Consider the following 17,466-nt stretch of genomic DNA (forward strand, 5'->3'; position numbering starts at 1 on the left):
ATATTAAATCCACAAACATCAGTCAGTCATTATGCAAAATGATCCATATTTATCAGCAACGAACTAGCGTCTGTCAGAGCAGCGTATTAGCAGCACTGCAGATGGATGCGAGCAGAGTCAGCACCCGGCAGTAGCCTCACTCACTCTCCCCCTCCTCCTCACACACCATGTACGCATTTCTCACATCCTACCGTAGCTTTAATTAATCGTCGTTAGACCATTACATTTTCTCTGTTTCCGTGGAGACCGCGAAATTAATTTCCCAGCTGTGGAGAAGAAAATGAAGTGGCTTTTTGTCAGAGCGGTGCAGGACAAAGCCATGAACCCCGGGATGCTTCTGGCTCTCCTTGGACTCTGGTAAGTGTGGGATTATGTGAAGGAGCAGGGCTGCCTCATTATGACGCGAGGAGGAAGGTTTGTCGGGGGAACTGGTTGCAGATGTTGCCTTCTCCAGGCTCTCATGTCTTTGCCCTTGACTGGTACCGCTGCATTACGCATCTTTTATGCTACCTGTGATCACAGTGGAGCAAAGATGTTGTTCATGCTCACACAATGAGCCATCACATTTGGGGCTCGATGAACAGATGTGATCCTCTGCCTCGTCAGGACATGTTCTATAAATGAACCATTTGTGTATCTTGGTGAAAAACAATCGGGTGTTGTTTTTTTTGCATCTGAGTTTTGTAATTAAAGAGAGCTTGTATTACAGCTGGAGAATGTCATGTGGGCTATTGATGGGCAGATGATTGATGATTCTGTTACTTGAAGACATCAGCTAGCCTATACCTCGGACCAGAGGAAACTCCTGTTAGTTGCTCACAGAGGGGAACATTGGCCCACGGGTGTCAAGAGGTGACCACTCGGCATTTTAATGTTTTAGTTAGCATTTTTTGCAATTATATTCTAATATAGTAGGACAACACATACATTAATCGGCTGGATGCATACTTAACTGTTGATTGACAGTCTCCTGTTCTGTGGAACTTTATTTGCCAAGAATTTGTTAATAATGACAATGAGGAAGGAGGGACATCTTTGGAACCTATTCTGAGCTCATTTCATTTATTTTTTTTCTAATGCCCAAAATCAAGTAGAGTATATATCCACACACTTAATATTTTTTCATACAGATAGCACTTTATTATTATTTTTTTTTTAGCTTTTTGGACCATCAGAGCATACGGCCCAAAATCACTAATTTCAAATGTGCCTTTACAATCTGTATAACATATTACTACTACTACTACTACTACTACTACTACTACTACTACTACTACTACTACTACTACTAATAATAATAATAATAATAATAACAACAGGATAAAGTAGAATAATAATGATAATGAAAACAGTCCTCAGACGGTGAGATGAGTTTCCTCTGTAGTGTGGCCTTAGGAGATGAGTTTTCTGGTGGCCGGCTCAGCCTTAGAGATAGCGTAAGGGGATGAGTTTCCTTTTTAGAGCTCCGCCTTAGAGATAATTAGCCTGCAAGCTCAAAGGCCAAGCTGCCAAAAAAGGGTGAAGGAGGGAGAGAGGAAGGGACATGTGCCAGGCAAAATTTGAAATGTGTAAGGTGAGGTTGTGTTCTAGATTGTCATTTAATGCTCAGTAAACAATTGAAGCATAGCATAACTACCTGCAGTGACAAGTGAATAAAAACAACGTTTAACCTCCCCTACAGCCCTCGGTGTGGACAGTCTGTAAAGGCTCAACGTACATAATAGAATAATAGATTACACTCTGCCAGATGGTACAGCTGAGCTACAACTATATTTGTTTGTTGTTTCTATGATAGGCATCATGTAACCATAACCAAGTTTGTGCTGTGTTCAGCAGACTTCACATGCTGTCTCATGTGGGCTTGTGTCACTCAAATGAATAATTCTGTAACCATTTTAGATGCCTCTGACTGAGTTTACCTTTGTTAAAGATTATTTACTAATACAAATGTTTGTTTCTTATCATGTTGCTTGTTTTCTACTCCACAGTGCAGCATCTGGGCCCAGTAAACAGGAAGAAGAAGACTATGAAGATGTTCCTATTAATAAGACCTGGGTCTTATCACCAAAGGTCTACGAGAACGATGTAACTTTTATCCTAAATAAACTGCTACAAGGCTATGACAACAAATTGAGGCCTGATATTGGAGGCAAGTCAAGTTTATCCTCTGGAAATATTCTTTGTTTTAACTCTGGCTCGACAGTATGGGTTACTGCTGAAGGGACTTGAATTCTTTATACTGGCCAGTATAGCAATCCTCTGGCTGCAAAAGTGCGACAAATGCTGAAAATAAGTCTGATAATATAGAAGAGAAAATTACCCTACCTCTGTTCAGTAAACTTTGTCAACATGAGTTTAAGGTCTCAATCACTAGTTTAAAACATTCTTCAATGCAGTGTCATATATGTTGTGTTTATTGTCCCATTTAGAGTGGAATAGACAAAAAACGGGGAATACTTTAGGGTGAGGCTACCCTGTGATCGACAGGTAGCTACCATGGCGTAGCTACCACACGACCACCTGTCAATCAAGAACAGGATCCCGCATTCGCTTGACAAAAATACACTCTAAGGCAGTAATCCCCAGTAGCCAAACACACAGGAACACACGCACGGAAAAAACACAACATTAAATTAAATTACAATAAATACACTTGCACAAAAGTTGTAAAGATTGGGGACTTTATAATATGGCGGCACCTAAGAAATAAAAATGAAAGAAATCAAGCGGAACCCACATCCAAGCCCTCCAGAATGGCTCATATTACAGACCGACTAGCAAAACCAGAAGAGAGAGAGAGAGAGAGAGAGAGAGAGAGAGAGAGAGAGAGAGAGAGAGAGAGAGAGAGAGAGAGAGAGAGAGAGAGAGAGAGAGAGAGAGAGAGAGAGAGAGAGAGAGAGAGAGAGAGAGAGAGAGACGCACATAGCGAGAAAACCAGAGAGAAAGACAGAGAGAAAGAGAAAAAGATAAGAGCTAGCAAAGCAATGTATCGAGAGGGACAGAAGTTTGTTACAGCTGTAACAGGTGATACAATGACCACAACAAGGGTACAATAAAAGGTAAAAGCAGGAAAAATATAACAAGACATATCTGTCCCTGGGCTTTACCAGCACTTTGGTCGGCCAAGGAGTGACACCCCAGTGTGTTGTGTGTCTTAAAATACCAGTTGCAGACAGTATGAAGTCCACTAAATTGAAAAAAGACAATTGGAAACCCTCCATGCACCTTGAGTTTTTTTAAAAAGAAATTGGAAACTTGTAATCCCCAGCAGAGTCAATTTATACAACTGCATCTGTCCCTGAGAAAGCATAACTCGCTTCCTACAAAGTAGCCTACAGAGTCGCCCAATGCACAAAGGTTTACACAATAGCAAAAGAGTTAATTCTGCCAACAGGCATTGACATGGTTTCAACAGTAGTTGATGAAGCAACGGCCATTAGACATAATTTTTCTGTTGTCAAACAACACTATATTTCAAGGCGTGTCGGTGACCTCTTTGCAGACATGAAAGAGCAGTTTATTGAAAAAAGTTCTGTTTCACTCTGCAAATGTATGAGGCAGTGGGCAGCAATAAAGACAATTGCTTAATGACATGTCGGGTATGTTGATGCAAAGGATATAACGGAGGATTTGTCTTTTTTCAAATACCAAACGCAGGGCCACTGCAGAAGAACCTTTCAAAATAATTTTTCAAAATATTTTAAAGAGGCAGATCTAAAGAGGGAGAACTGTGTGAGAGTCTGCACAGAAGGGCCTGAAGGCGATGGTTGGGAAGGGCAGCGGAGTGCAAGCTCTTATCAGGTGCGTCTCTCCTAAAGCACAGTGGACACTGCCTCTTTTACAGAGAACCTTGCCTCCAAAGAGCTACGTTCCAAATTTAGCTCTGTGTTGACAGATTCCATCTCAACAGTCAACTACATAAAAACCAGACCCCTGAAATCCAGAAGTTTATCATCAATATGTGATAAAAAAAATCAGAAAAAACTCAGAACAAAAAGCTTAACAGACTGAATTTACAATTGCAAGGCACCAACAGTCATCTACAGCTCACAGACAAAATAACATCTTTAAAAAAATACAATTATTCCATGTATGAATGCTCATATCTCAGCCCGGAAAAGCACTTTCAGAAGTACTTCTCTGAGGATTCTGCAAAATATATAATAACTGCACTTGCAGACCTCAGTAGAAGAGGAGTGACTGTTAGCAATCCTGATCCAAGACGCAGCATTGTTCTGTTTCTGTGGCGCTGTTTCACTTATCAGGTTTAAGGTGATGGCAGCTGTTGTGTGTCCTCAGAAAAAGAAAAAGCTAATCATATTTTTAGTGTAAAGGCAGGTGCCACATCTCATCTCTTATAAACAGGGTTTGACCTGTCCTGCTGTGTTACTTGTCGTTTCCATCCGCTGTTTTGTAAACTACAGTCTCAGGGGCTTCCTTTGTCTGCAATGCGCCCATCACACTGGCTGTGTGAGGCTATTTCCGGGTGACTGTGGCTCAGTGGTGAAAAGGCTCGTCCATCAATCAGAAGATTGGTGGTTTGATCCTCTGCTCCGCTAGCTCAGGACAATGTGTCCTTGCGCAGTAAACTAGACCCCACAATTGCTCCCGCAGATGTGCCTACGGTGTATGAATGTTAGTTAGTCCTGATGGACAGGCTCGCACATGGTAGCTCCTCCCATCAGTGAATGGGTGGATGATGTAATGTAGTGTTAAACCGCTTTGCTTTGTCGGAAGACTAGAAAAGGACTTGTCCAGTTATCATTTCACTGGTGTATTTTTCCTTTGGCATGGATCCTCCAGAGAGCATCAGAACGCATTCGACAGAGGAATCCTATCTTCCCTCGCACAGTACTTTAACACAGCGGTCCCACGGCCCAGTACAGGTCCGTGGGTTCCTTGGTAACGGGCCACACGGAAAGAATGAATTAAAAAAAAGTTGATTGATTATCAAGGTTGGAAAGATGTTATATTTAGAAAAATTACCGGATACATCTGTCTGTGTCCATGAACCTCTTGTTTCAACTCTGCCGGTGTTTAAATTCAAGTCAGAATATCCTGAGACAAAAAAGCACTGAAAACACTGCTTTAATTGCCAACATGCTGTCTTTGTGAAGCAGGTTTTCGGTCCATGGCGCAAAAAAGGTTGAGTGCCGTTGCCTTAACAAACTACTCATAGAGATTTTCAAACTTAAACTATGTGTCCGTGGCAGCAAAAAAAACAACATACATTTTCTTATGTACAGCAGTCCGTGCCCATTTACCACTGCATCTTTTTCATCTTTTTTTTCAATTGACATCAATAGAGAGCCCATGTCTCCAACCTTGCATGAAATTACCCTCACTTGCAAATGTAAAGAGGAACTTAAATTGGCAAAAAAAGAATAATCATCAACAGCAATAGATTTAGTTCTGACAATTTAGGGTGTATCTAATCGTCTAACCCAGTGGTTCTCAAACCTTTTCTGTCACGCCCCACTTCGGTGGAAGAAAGTGCATATGTGTGAGCCATCACGCTGTATCAGTATTAGTGACTGCAATGAGCTGAGGTGCTGTAGATTTGATACGGCCTCTCATGTATTTATTATTGACGTTTTTTTGATGTACTATGTATCGTTATCATGTTCATGGAGAGAGGTCGGACCTTGTTGTTACAAGGTAGCCGATTCATCCCTGGTTACCATAGTTTGCATGTTGAAGTGTCCTTGAGCAGGACACTGAAGCTCAGCGCTTCATAGCCGCTCATTGCTCTTTAACACTGCCCCACCTGTAATACTTCCGTGCCCCACGAGAAGGTCGTGCCCCAGTTTGAGAACCACTGCTTTAAGTTAATCAGACAGATAGCATCTTTTTGGACATCAGCTAAAAACATTCCTGTCTATGTCAATGCAGTGTCTTCTATGTTTCAGTGAGGCCAACAGTGATTGAAACAGCCGTGTATGTCAACAGCATTGGACCAGTGGACCCCATCAACATGGTGAGACTAGAGATTTCCCATCGTTATTTCTCTTTATTATAATGTAAGACAACCAGAATGCACAAGCTACAATACCATTATGTTTTTACAGTTTGTGTTTTTACAGTATTATGAAGAGCATAAAGCATGAATATCTGTACAACAAGCAATCTGTCCAATAATTGGGTGCAAAAGTATAACCTCTTGGATATTGTTTAAAAAGCCCCTGCGTTGAAAGCATACTTTTTTGATGAGCAGAGAACATTTAAAGCATATTGTTTGCATCCTGCAATACTAACTAACGGTATCTACCTGAATGAATTGCAGTATTAAACATGTTTATAAAGCACCTGTTAAAATAGTTCCTAAGCATTAGTGCATCTAAATCAGTATATGTATAAATGAATGCATAAATAATTTTAATATTTTGGTAATCATTTACTAAGACTTCATACAGTTTGTTAATACTCATCTATAAGTCCCTAATAATTAGTTTGTAATACATATTATTTAATCATAGAGCTCGGCAAAGTTGAAAAGATTAAACTGATTAATCGCAGGATTTTTCTGCGATTAACCACATTATGCAATTATCGGAAAAAAATTATTTATTTTTTTTACCAGGGGAAACATCTGTCTTTTATCAAGGAACAACATAAACAGTCTGTTCAGTAGTGGTATTAAGTAGTCCTATTCAGTAGTCCCATTAAGGACAAGCCACTCCTTCTTTGGTCCATGTTCTGTTTGTTGCTAACCTAAAAGATGTACGTTAAAGACCAGCAATTGATTAGCTTTATACAAAAGAAATAAGTGCTTTGGATGTTTTTCACTTGAGTTGTTCTTACTCAGTGAGAAAAGTTCAGTCTGTGATGGCTTGAACAGATGTTTATAAGTCTGGTTGAATGAGGTGGTGGTGTGAAGGACGGCTGTCAGCGGCTTTGGGCATGCGCGATTAATTTTTGCCAGAAAAATTCCTTTTTTTTTTAGGAATGTACCAAACTGTATATTTGGTCAATCCTAATATGGCATGCTTCACTTGCATTGATAGGGTTGCATTGACCCTGTAATTATTAATGCGATAATTGTGTTACATCCATTGAATTAAAGCTGAAAGTCTCCACTTCAACCACATTTTTGTTCAAAGGGTAAAATAAGAAAAATAAGAAAAATTGTGTCACAGTCTAAATACATATGGCCCTGATAGTACATAAGATATTATACCGACCACTTTTAATTTTGACCTGATGATGGCGCTTTATGAAAAGTCATGGAAATAATCCTGAGGGAAAAATTGTTTGAACCAAATTACAAAACAATCTCTCCGGTCCAAGAATCCGTTTGCTCTCAAATTCTCAAATCTTCTTGTATAAAGTAATTTTTCCTAAATCCGTTTCAGGAATACACCATTGACATCTTCTTTGCCCAGACATGGTATGACAGTCGATTGAAGTTCAACAGCTCGATGAAGCTGCTCATGCTCAACAGTAACATGGTAGGCAAAATCTGGATTCCCGACACATTCTTCAGGAATTCTCGCAAATCAGATGCCCACTGGATCACCACTCCCAACCGCCTCCTGAGGCTGTGGAGCAATGGGAGAGTCATGTACACATTGAGGTAATACAACCAGTTTGCGTAAATTTTTGGTAGACATTTTTAATGTTGAACTATCACCTCTTCCAACATCTTTGTTGTTTGTGCAGCTTAGTGTGTGCATCTTTATTTTGTAAGTGTCTTTCCGGTTTTTATCATTTAAAGTTTAATAATAAAAAGAAAATCTTTTTGCATTTGTTAGTGTAATTACAGAGAAAACATGAAGTACCTTTACTATGTTCGGCCACACCTGGGAGGGAAAAAAACCAATGCTGAGACATAATTTTCTCTGTCACAATTCTGTTTTTGTCAGGTTGACTATTAATGCGGAGTGTTACCTAAAGCTGCATAACTTTCCAATGGATGAGCACTCGTGTCCACTGGAGTTTTCAAGCTGTAGGTGGTCAAACGTTTTCCCCCCCATTTTTTAAATCTTGACTACAACTTTTGTAACTTGCAAAGGAGCTTCTGTGTGGGCTAGCATTGTGGCTAAGCCTTTTCCCTCTCCTTGCTAAAAGGTCCATCTGCTTGAGGCTGCCCTCTCTAAGCCTGTACCAATCTATCATCTGCTCCACCAGCAGAGAGAGGTCACCTAGTGTCATTTTCTCCAACAGACTTTATGAATTATGCACCTTTCCCCAGTCTGATTCATGCTCTCTGTGTCATCCGTCTCTTGCATTGTGCTTTAGCCTTTCATGTCATGATCTTTTTAGTGAAAAAGGCAAAGAGTATATCATAGAGTTGAGTATGAATGTCAGGACCAGTCCATTCACACTAAATGTCATCAAATAAGCAAAGTCTTAGGTCATAATTTAATCTAAATTTGGGTATTTATTAAAACGCCAGCGAAAAAAAAACATTTTATTCTTAAGCAATTATCCTTTTTTGCAGTTTTGCAAATTATATTCTTGCAATAGCAGTGGAAAAAGTAGTGCGACATTGTTATACCTACACAAAATCTTAAAAAAAGGAAGGTTTTATAAAAAGGCAAAACATATGACTTTAACACCTTGGACTAAGTCATTTCTTCTACTAACTAATTAAGGCTTTCCTTCCCTTAACCATGACCACAATATTTTGATTGTATCTGAGTGGATCGATTTGTCTGTGGTGATATTTGGGAGATCAGAAAATGTTCATGAAAAGTAATAAAACAGTTGCAGAGTTCAATTTGAAGGCTTTGAAAAGAGATATATTTTCAAATTAAGTCAATTCAAGGATTGGCCAAACAATATTTGTTTCAATATGAATTTGGAATTTACTGTAAAAGCACCGCAAAATGTCAAATAGTCTGTAAAACATGACCAATGAATAATATGGGAGTGTATTTTCTCAAATATCCATGTCAGAGAAAGAACAAGAGTAATTACTTTCACACTTTGTATGCAACTGTATGAGTACAAGCTCACATCTGCAAAAACTACCTACTACTGACTATTACAGGCATGCCTATCGCCGTTCGTGTTTATCTATCATAACAGTGCACAGACTGTTAGATTCATTTGAAGACATCTTACCCATTTGAATACATTTCATGAGACTGGGCAGGTCAGTTCCTCATTGAATGCTACCCTCTGCTTGTGATTCATCGTAAACTACATGATAAAAAGGTATATAGGCATCAGTAAGGCTTTCACTTATTGTATTATATGTCTGTTTCTGGGGGGGTTTGGTAGATGGTTATCCCAAAAACGAGATAATGTACCGGTGGCAGAGACGAGCAGTGGAGGTGGCAGACCAGCGGTACTGGAGACTTTACCAATTTGCCTTTGTAGGGTTGAGGAACACCTCTGATGTGGCATACACCCAGTCAGGTATGTGGTTATGACCAAGCTCTCCTGCATGTCGTCAGTTTTGCATTGAGCATTGGTATTACAAGAATGTAGAATTTTTATGAATTTTAGTGAAAGACAACAGTTCAACATCATCAATTAAACTTATTTTACTAATTCATAAGTAGACATTCATATTAAAATAAGGTGCAAATAAAACCTCAAAACCTATAATGGTATTAAGCTTTTATTTCTATTTTCATTAAAAGTGTGGTCCTGCAAATTAAGAGCATGACTTAATGATTTCACTTCAAATTTTGTAATGCCCTCCCTGTCGTTACTCTTAAATAGCCTCTGCTTGTGCTTGGATTTCAGCCCAAAGAAATATTACTGCAGGCACAGATTTCCTGTGCTCCTGCTTTAACCCTTCTCCTCACACTTCTTGTGTTTCTGTGTGCATGTTTTTGTGGTTGTTTTGTTTAACAACCAAGATACCTCACCTCAGCAATATAAAATACCATTGCAAGCAGGACAACATTAAATCTAAATTATACGAATTCTTTACAAAACCATGAATCGTAACAAACAGGGGTAAAATAGCGACACCAAGTGGACAAATTAAATAATTGTGTGAGCTTGAGTGACTTCCAGCTTCTGGAATGCACTCCCGTTGATTCTTACACTGGCAGCACATTGGTTCTTTTTGACAGTATGTCTCTTAAATGTTTGTCTTCCCACCTCTGTTCATGATATTAACACCTGCTTTGAATACTTAGCCTTAAGTTGCTCCTGTTGCTCTGCCTACGGTGAATGAATATAAATGTTGTGTGAATGTTAGAGTTTGAATGTGCAGGTGGCACCTTGCTATCAGTGTATGAATGGGTCTTAATGGGTGAATGATGACAATGTAGTGTGAAAGTGCTCCGAGGGATCGGAAGACGAGAAAGGCACTATGCAAGTACAGACCATTAACATTATAACATCGGCACCAGTGTCTATTTTAAAAGTTACTGTACGGTTTCTTTTTTGCCTTCTTTTTGGTCTACAACATGACACCATGTTGTGTTGGGTTCTTTTCCAGACAATGTACCAGCACAGAGGCAGGGATGATGTGTCAACAATACACTGACATTCTATTGGTTTGAAGTTTTGACAGGGTTGTTGCAAAAAAATATTATATATATATAATTTTTATATATATATATATATATATATATATATATATATATATATATATATATACATATATATATATATATATATATATATATATATATATATATATATATATATATATATATAAATATATATATAAATTATATATATATATATATCTTCTGAGAAAGTATATATATATATATATATATACATATATATATATATATAAATATATATATAATCATATATACAATATACACAGGGGCTATTTGAGTGTGAAGATGAGGTTTTGAGGGAGAACATTACACAATCTAATGTCTAAAGTCATGAACAAGCTCTTGAATAAAGATCGGGAAATAGCCCTATACAAGGGGTTACAGAAAAACTAAACTTTGCATTATTTGACCACTTACATAGCTCACTTCATGCAATACAGCTCACTTCATCCTGTGCGTATTAAGGATTTATCTTTATGTCTACCTTATTAATATATTTTCAGGGGAATATGTCATCATGACAATCTTTTTTGACTTGAGTCGGAGAATGGGCTACTTTACCATCCAGACCTACATTCCCTGCAGTATGATTGTGGTCTTGTCCTGGGTCTCCTTTTGGATCAACAAGGACGCAGTCCCAGCCCGCACATCTCTAGGTTTGTGTGTTCTTATTTAATGCATCTTGAGTAAGAATTCAAATGTGCCTCTTTCTATAAATCACTGTACATGACATTGATTTTTAAATATTTGTAAATGTAAGTAAACTTTAACTGCACACCGCAACACAGAGTGAAATGTAGCCTCTGTGTTTAACCCATACGAGTATTAGGAGCAGTGGGCTGATACACATTGCTCAAATGCACCTTGGCAGAGCCAAGGAGAACTGACAAAAAGTAGTGTTCACTTTCAGTATTACTATGTGGGAGTCATGTGACGGTGTCACCACTCCTGTTCCTTCCATCATTCTTTTTAGAAGCATTGTCTGAAAGTGGATTTATTAAATACCCAGGTAGCAGCGGACTCGGCCGTATTGCGACTGAGTGTCGGCTGATCGGCTGTGGTCCAGCTCAATGCGGCCAAACGTGACCCTGCTTTGGCCCATTTACTTTTTGCCGTATCTGGTCTAGATGTAGCTGTTACAGACGCAGGCCTATTCAGGCTGCGACATGGCAGCCGGGTTTCTTGCTGTTCAGAAGGTTACTTCCTTTTTTTCCCCCTTCTGACAGGGTGTGTGGGCTTACACAATTTGGTTTGCTGGGATCTAACACTTGTTCTTTGATGGTATCCTCCCAAATGTATAATGTATGAGAAAAGCATTCAAATAAATGTAGACAAGAAATATTTTATATGCCACTGATGAATTTGTCTCTGTGACAATCCATTTAGGTATCACCACAGTGCTCACAATGACAACTCTAAGCACCATCTCCAGGAAGTCCCTGCCCAAGGTTTCCTATGTCACTGCAATGGACCTGTTTGTCTCTGTCTGCTTCATTTTTACCTTTGCTGCCCTCATGGAGTACGGAACTCTGCACTACTTCACCAGCAACAGACAAACCAAGAAGGCTAAAGTCAACAATAACACACAGGTATCCAACACTCATACTCTCTCTTCTTCTTTCTTTTGAACCCGCTGAATGTATTAGCAACATACTTTTTTACTCCACATCAGAAAGCACCCAGCATGGTGAACATCCGACCTGGCAACTCTCTGCTACAGATGGACAACATTGTGCCCTACCACGAGGAGGGTGACTTTGCTTACGAGTGTTTGGATGGAAAAAACTGCACTGGATTTTTCTGCTGCTTTGATGACTGCCGCTCAGGTGCCTGGCGTGAAAACAAGATGCATGTGCGAGTTTCCAAGATTGATTCTTACTCACGGATATTCTTCCCCACCGCTTTTGGCCTTTTCAATCTGGTTTATTGGATAGGTTATCTGTATCTATAAAAGCAATACGTCAAAAAAGGTATGACTGGAGTTTAACATCTGCAAGCATTTCACAGTAGCATGCAGTAGCTGCTAGAGAAAGAGAAAACATAGCTGCTTCGCAAACAAGAAACTATATTAAAAAATCTAAAGTCAAATTATGACATTGCTTTGTTTGACTCTGCACTAGGTATGAAGCATTGCAACTGTCCCTCAATCTGCCCAAACCCTTGCCACAGACCAAACTGGTTAATATTCATTGAGGACAGTATGGATAATAATTTTCCTCAGTATGAGGAAATTTTATCACTATAATGATTTATTGATGTTTTCATCTAGCACCAAATGTATTATTTTTCTTGACATGACACGACATCGTGGACTTTCATGACCCTTAACCCTGAGATAGATAGATAGATAGATAATTACTTTATTGATCCCCGAAGAGAAAGTCAGACACTTTAAGTCCTTTCAGTGTGGCAGTGTAACTCACTCCAAACCCAAAATGGGCAATGCACGGTTTCCCTGCATAGTCAGCACAGCAGATAGATCCAGTAGATAGATGCTCCGCACATGCTCTTGGACCTTATGCACTTTATTAATTCAGTTTATTGTATATAGCCCAAAATTGGCCTCTGAGGGCTTTACAGTCTGTACACATAACATCCCTGTCCCGGGTCCTCACGTCGGATCAGGAAAAACTCCCCCAAATAAAGATAGTAAAAACCATTCTTACAGGGAAAAAAAGGGAAGAACCCTGAGGGAGAGCAACAGAAGAGGATCCCTCTCCCCGGATGGACAGAAGCAATAGATGTCATGCGACCAGAATGAATAACGTAACGAAGTTACAGCACTTTCAATGAATCTGACAGAAATTATTCATATAATGAGTAGTAGGCATGGCCCACAATCCAAATAACCACAATCTATGTCAGCAGAAGGAAGTAGAGAGAACGGCATCAGCAGGGCCATGGCAGGGGGAACTAAGATATATCTCCCAGAAGTCTAGGCCTATAACAGCATATCCAGGGGCTAGACCAGGGCTAACCTGAGCCAGCCCTAACTATAAGCATTATCAAAGAGGAAAGTCTTAAGTCTTCTCTTAAATGAGTTGACCGTACCTGCCCCCCGGACTGAAAGTGGAAGCTTATTCCACAGAAGAGGAGCTTGATAACTGAAGGCTCTAGCCCCCAACCTACACCATTGCACCATTAAAATATAGCCCTAAGTGTTTCATTGTAAATGAGAATCTTGCCATTGAGGCTAACAGCTGTGGGTAACGCAATATAGCTAAAATACATCTTTCTTTTGAGAAAGTAATATTGGCTAACTCCAGATGCCCTTGTTACTAAACCTTCTCTTCGTTGGCTTTAAAATTGATCTCAATTATTAAAATGGTGCTGATAATTTTTGATCAAGGTTGGCCAAATATCCTGTATCTTTTCTTATTGTTTTTGTTTATTTTTATCAGCAAAGAGAATATGATTTTGTTCATTGTTATCCAGCATTCTGTCACTTTCACCAGTTAAAATAGCAAATGGTTCTGTGATTCCAAAGTTGCAATTGTGTGAATTTAAACCTCATCAGATTTGATAATGATTTAAATATTGTATGATACAATACGCTGATTTAATACTGTATTCCGATTTGTGGACAGGCTGCCAAACCCTGAACGTACCTATAGCAGCTTGCACGCTCTAACTTCACAGGGTTCTATTTTTGTAAGACACAACTTACAGAAATCTTAGTTCAAACTGGACCAGCCTCTACTCAGAAGTTAATGCATGGAAGGAATATGTGAAACAGTGAATTGTCATCAAAATTAAAGGTCTTTTTCAAGCGGTCAGAATTTGTATTGTGTTGTATCATACGTTACAGAAGAGATATTATTTCCATTGATGCACTGTGATACACTCTATAAACACTTCAGTTCTAACTTTACAATTCATATCTCTGAACTATAGATTTCCTTTCTCAACCTTTTTTGCATGGAAAAGTGTCCAGTGTGGACATATTGTGTTGCCACCCTGCATACAAACTGAAACACAAGAAATTAATACATACCGAAATAAATGCAGTAAATGCATCTTCATTGAATTACTCTGCCTTTTTGATAAAGTGTATGAATGGCAACCAATATCGTAAAGTAAAAATAGATGTCCCTTCATTTTTCACAGTACATCATTTCTTTAACAAGCAAACTGGGGAGGACGGGGATTCAAACTTAATACTTTACAGTTAAAGGACAAACACTCTACCACATGAGCTACTCATATAGGAAGAATTAAGAGTCATGCACAGTTGTGCTTTTAATTGACCTCAATGTAGACACATATCTATTTTTTTCTTCTCTTAATAAAGGTTTGATATAGTTATAACAAATAAAATGAAATAGCAATACAATGTCAAGACTTGTCTTTATTCCTGTTCTTTAACTTCAGAAATACACCAAACTATAGTTTTTCTATATACAATATGATTATATTTAAAACTTTATAAGCTGTGATATCAAATGAAGCTCAAGCATAAGTTCAGTATGGAAGACATTCTTGACTCTCCGGTTCATTCATAAGCTCAGTCTCTAAGTCTCACAGCAATTACTCAATCAGCTGATTGGGGGCATGTACGTTGAATGAACCAACCAGTCCAGTTCCGTAAGCCAATCATAGCGTTAATGTCAACTTTTAAATAGTTTCTCCTCTTTGATTGCTGTCAGTTGTCATTTCAGCTCAAACCAATGCGACCCTTCTCCACCTCTGGGACCGCCAATCAGCATTCAGTTCTGCTTATTATTTATCATCAGGTTACAGCAACTCTTTTCTTCAACACCACCACCAGTGTCTGGACTGCAGTGGGATTATGCTATCATAGATATCAGCATCACTACCCATTACTTATCCAAATTCAGGATGGAGGTCAATCACCAATGACTGCACGATTCAAATATATGCAATTGCTGCTTCCTCCCTTCAGGACCTGGGTTTCTCAGGTGCTGGTCTTTCCCTTTCCTCATCTTACCTCAATACCGCACTACCCAGGAAACCTTAAGTGGATCTGTGTCTGAACCTTGTTCTTTCACTGAGGTTCCTGGGTCCCCTACTCTTCTCTTTGTACACCGACTTTCTCGGCTCTATCATTCACTCACATGGCTGATGACAACCAACTGATCCTGTGGTTTCTCGGTTAAACGCACTTATTGTAAGTCGCTTTCGATAAAAGCGTCAGCGAAATGGAATGTAATATAACTTTTAATTCCTTCTCCAATGGGATTGGGTGACAGGGTAAAAGGTGATATTAATGAGTGCAATGTTACATTTTCTGAACGACACAAGTTAGCTGTTCTTTGGTTTCAAATAAATCTTTATCACTTAGACAAAAGATTGAGGAGCAGAACATAAACAAAACAATAAAAAAAATGTCTTTGTTGAAAATGTTAACTTTTTTGTCCTTTTCTCCAAATCAGATTAAGAACAATTTCTTACTCTAAATTACTAAGTTTAATTTATCATGCTTATTTAATCCAATATTAAATAAGCATGTCAAATGAAAAACTCCCTCATATCTTGAGAATTTTATTGAAAACAATTTGGACCCACTGAGTCTGCCAGTAATAATAAATTGCTGCCATTTATATGAATCATATGATCAAATATGTTTGGACATTTCCATCTTCAAGTAAAACATGCCAAGTGAGGGACTGAGAAGTCTTAGGCAGTTTACTATTCAATTATATGACTCCCACATATATATGGTCGCAAAAACCTTTTACCGTGGAGAGGGTCATTTATTACCTCGCTTTCCACTTTGAGCCATTGGGCTGAGAGCCATTCAGAGTCTGTCTGTGTGTCTAGGCTGGTTAGAATGACCTTCACTAATCCCTCGTCTGAAGGGGAGGAGCAGGATGAAAACCAGACTTTGCCCCTGACTCGTGCCTGCATAATGCTGACCATTCAAGTGTGTCTGTCCTTGTACCTATGTGGCTCCATGTGTGTGTATGCTATATCATCATGATTGATCATTAACGTCAAGTACAATATCATACTAAATCCTTTTTCCGTACTGGTAAATATATACAGGTACATTAGCACATCATGTTTGAACCACCAATCCTCTGCTTAAAAGACGGGCATGCTAACCGACTTAGCCAAAGTCACCACAGTATTTGATTAAAAAACAAAGACTCAAACTTAAACAGTGTGGAATATTGGCAGCAAGTTTATCGCTTAGATAAATAAACAGGACTGTGAAAATGTCATATTTATTTTGGGCCGAATTCAACAAGACATCATGGTGAGCCGGGGAGGTGGAAAATAAAGAGGAATGGGCTCTTTTACATTTTTTTATTGTTTTAATCTATTAAGCAATGCTGAGATAAATGGAGGTGGTCCTAATTCACGCTCTCTCCTCACCGTTGCTTTTCTTAGCATTTCCTCTGAGGGTTAGGCTCTGTATTCATGTCATTAATTTGGTAGATGGAATTTAACGTGGCACAAACAGCTCACCAGGGGGGGGGCAGCAATAGCCCATCATGCCGCAGTGGTCATCAGAAGCAGGAAGATTATGGCAGTGGACTTCGATGAGAATTTTGTACATTTACAAACATTCACCCAGGTAAGTGACACTGTTTTTTTGTTTTTTTAAACAACTATGCTGTCAAATTACTAAAAAGGTCAAACTGTAGCCAAGCACACATCAGTATGCGGATGAACTCTTTCAATCCAACCCAGCTCTTTTGTAACATTATATAAGGTTATGCCAACTGCACAGACTTACGCACTGTTACATATTTGCCCAGCTGAGGGTTGGTAATAGAGTCCAGCACACTGTGTCACATTTATTGATCTGTCTTCTTTCAGCACAACCTCCCATATACACACTGGTCTTTTCCTAAATATCATTCTGACAGCAGTATGAAAGACAACACTAACACAATACAATGATTTACTATTCAAAGAATTGTCCCACAAGGTTCAAGCTTATGTTCAACTTCATTTTGAAAATTTTAAATTGAATTAAACTATTGGTCATTTCCCACTGCATCTGAATCATAGTTCATTGGTG

The 17,466-nt window shown here is 38.9% G+C and overlaps 1 protein-coding gene across 1 annotated transcript; it reads left to right on the forward strand.

Annotated features, from left to right (window-relative positions):
- The first annotated feature begins 149 nt into the window (after window positions 1-149).
- Window positions 150-14,244, forward strand: gabrg1 (gamma-aminobutyric acid type A receptor subunit gamma1). Its single transcript, XM_068595528.1, has 9 exons — window positions 150-357; window positions 1,989-2,149; window positions 5,910-5,977; window positions 7,353-7,573; window positions 7,863-7,945; window positions 9,226-9,363; window positions 10,979-11,131; window positions 11,862-12,064; window positions 12,148-14,244. The coding sequence occupies exons 1-9, from the start codon at window positions 281-283 to the stop codon at window positions 12,424-12,426; spliced, it is 1,383 nt and encodes a 460-aa protein (XP_068451629.1). The 5' UTR covers window positions 150-280; the 3' UTR covers window positions 12,427-14,244.
- Window positions 14,245-17,466: the final 3,222 nt, after the last annotated feature.

This window comes from Clinocottus analis, unplaced genomic scaffold (genome assembly GCF_023055335.1).
Source record: "Clinocottus analis isolate CAN_PGR_092001 unplaced genomic scaffold, fCliAna1.0.p SCAF_30, whole genome shotgun sequence".
Taxonomy (NCBI): domain Eukaryota; kingdom Metazoa; phylum Chordata; class Actinopteri; order Perciformes; family Cottidae; genus Clinocottus; species Clinocottus analis.

What these genes read in the sequence shown, in the direction of transcription:
- gabrg1 (XM_068595528.1), top strand. Translation starts at nt 281, where the DNA reads ATGAAGTGGCTTTTTGTCAGAGCGGTGCAGGACAAAGCCATGAACCCC. An exon ending in CTGGCTCTCCTTGGACTCTG is followed by an intron (nt 358 to 1,988) that starts GTAAGTGTGGGA and finishes TCTACTCCACAG; the next exon opens with TGCAGCATCTGGGCCCAGTA. An exon ending in TCCACTGGAGTTTTCAAGCT is followed by an intron (nt 7,946 to 9,225) that starts GTAGGTGGTCAA and finishes GGGGTTTGGTAG; the next exon opens with ATGGTTATCCCAAAAACGAG.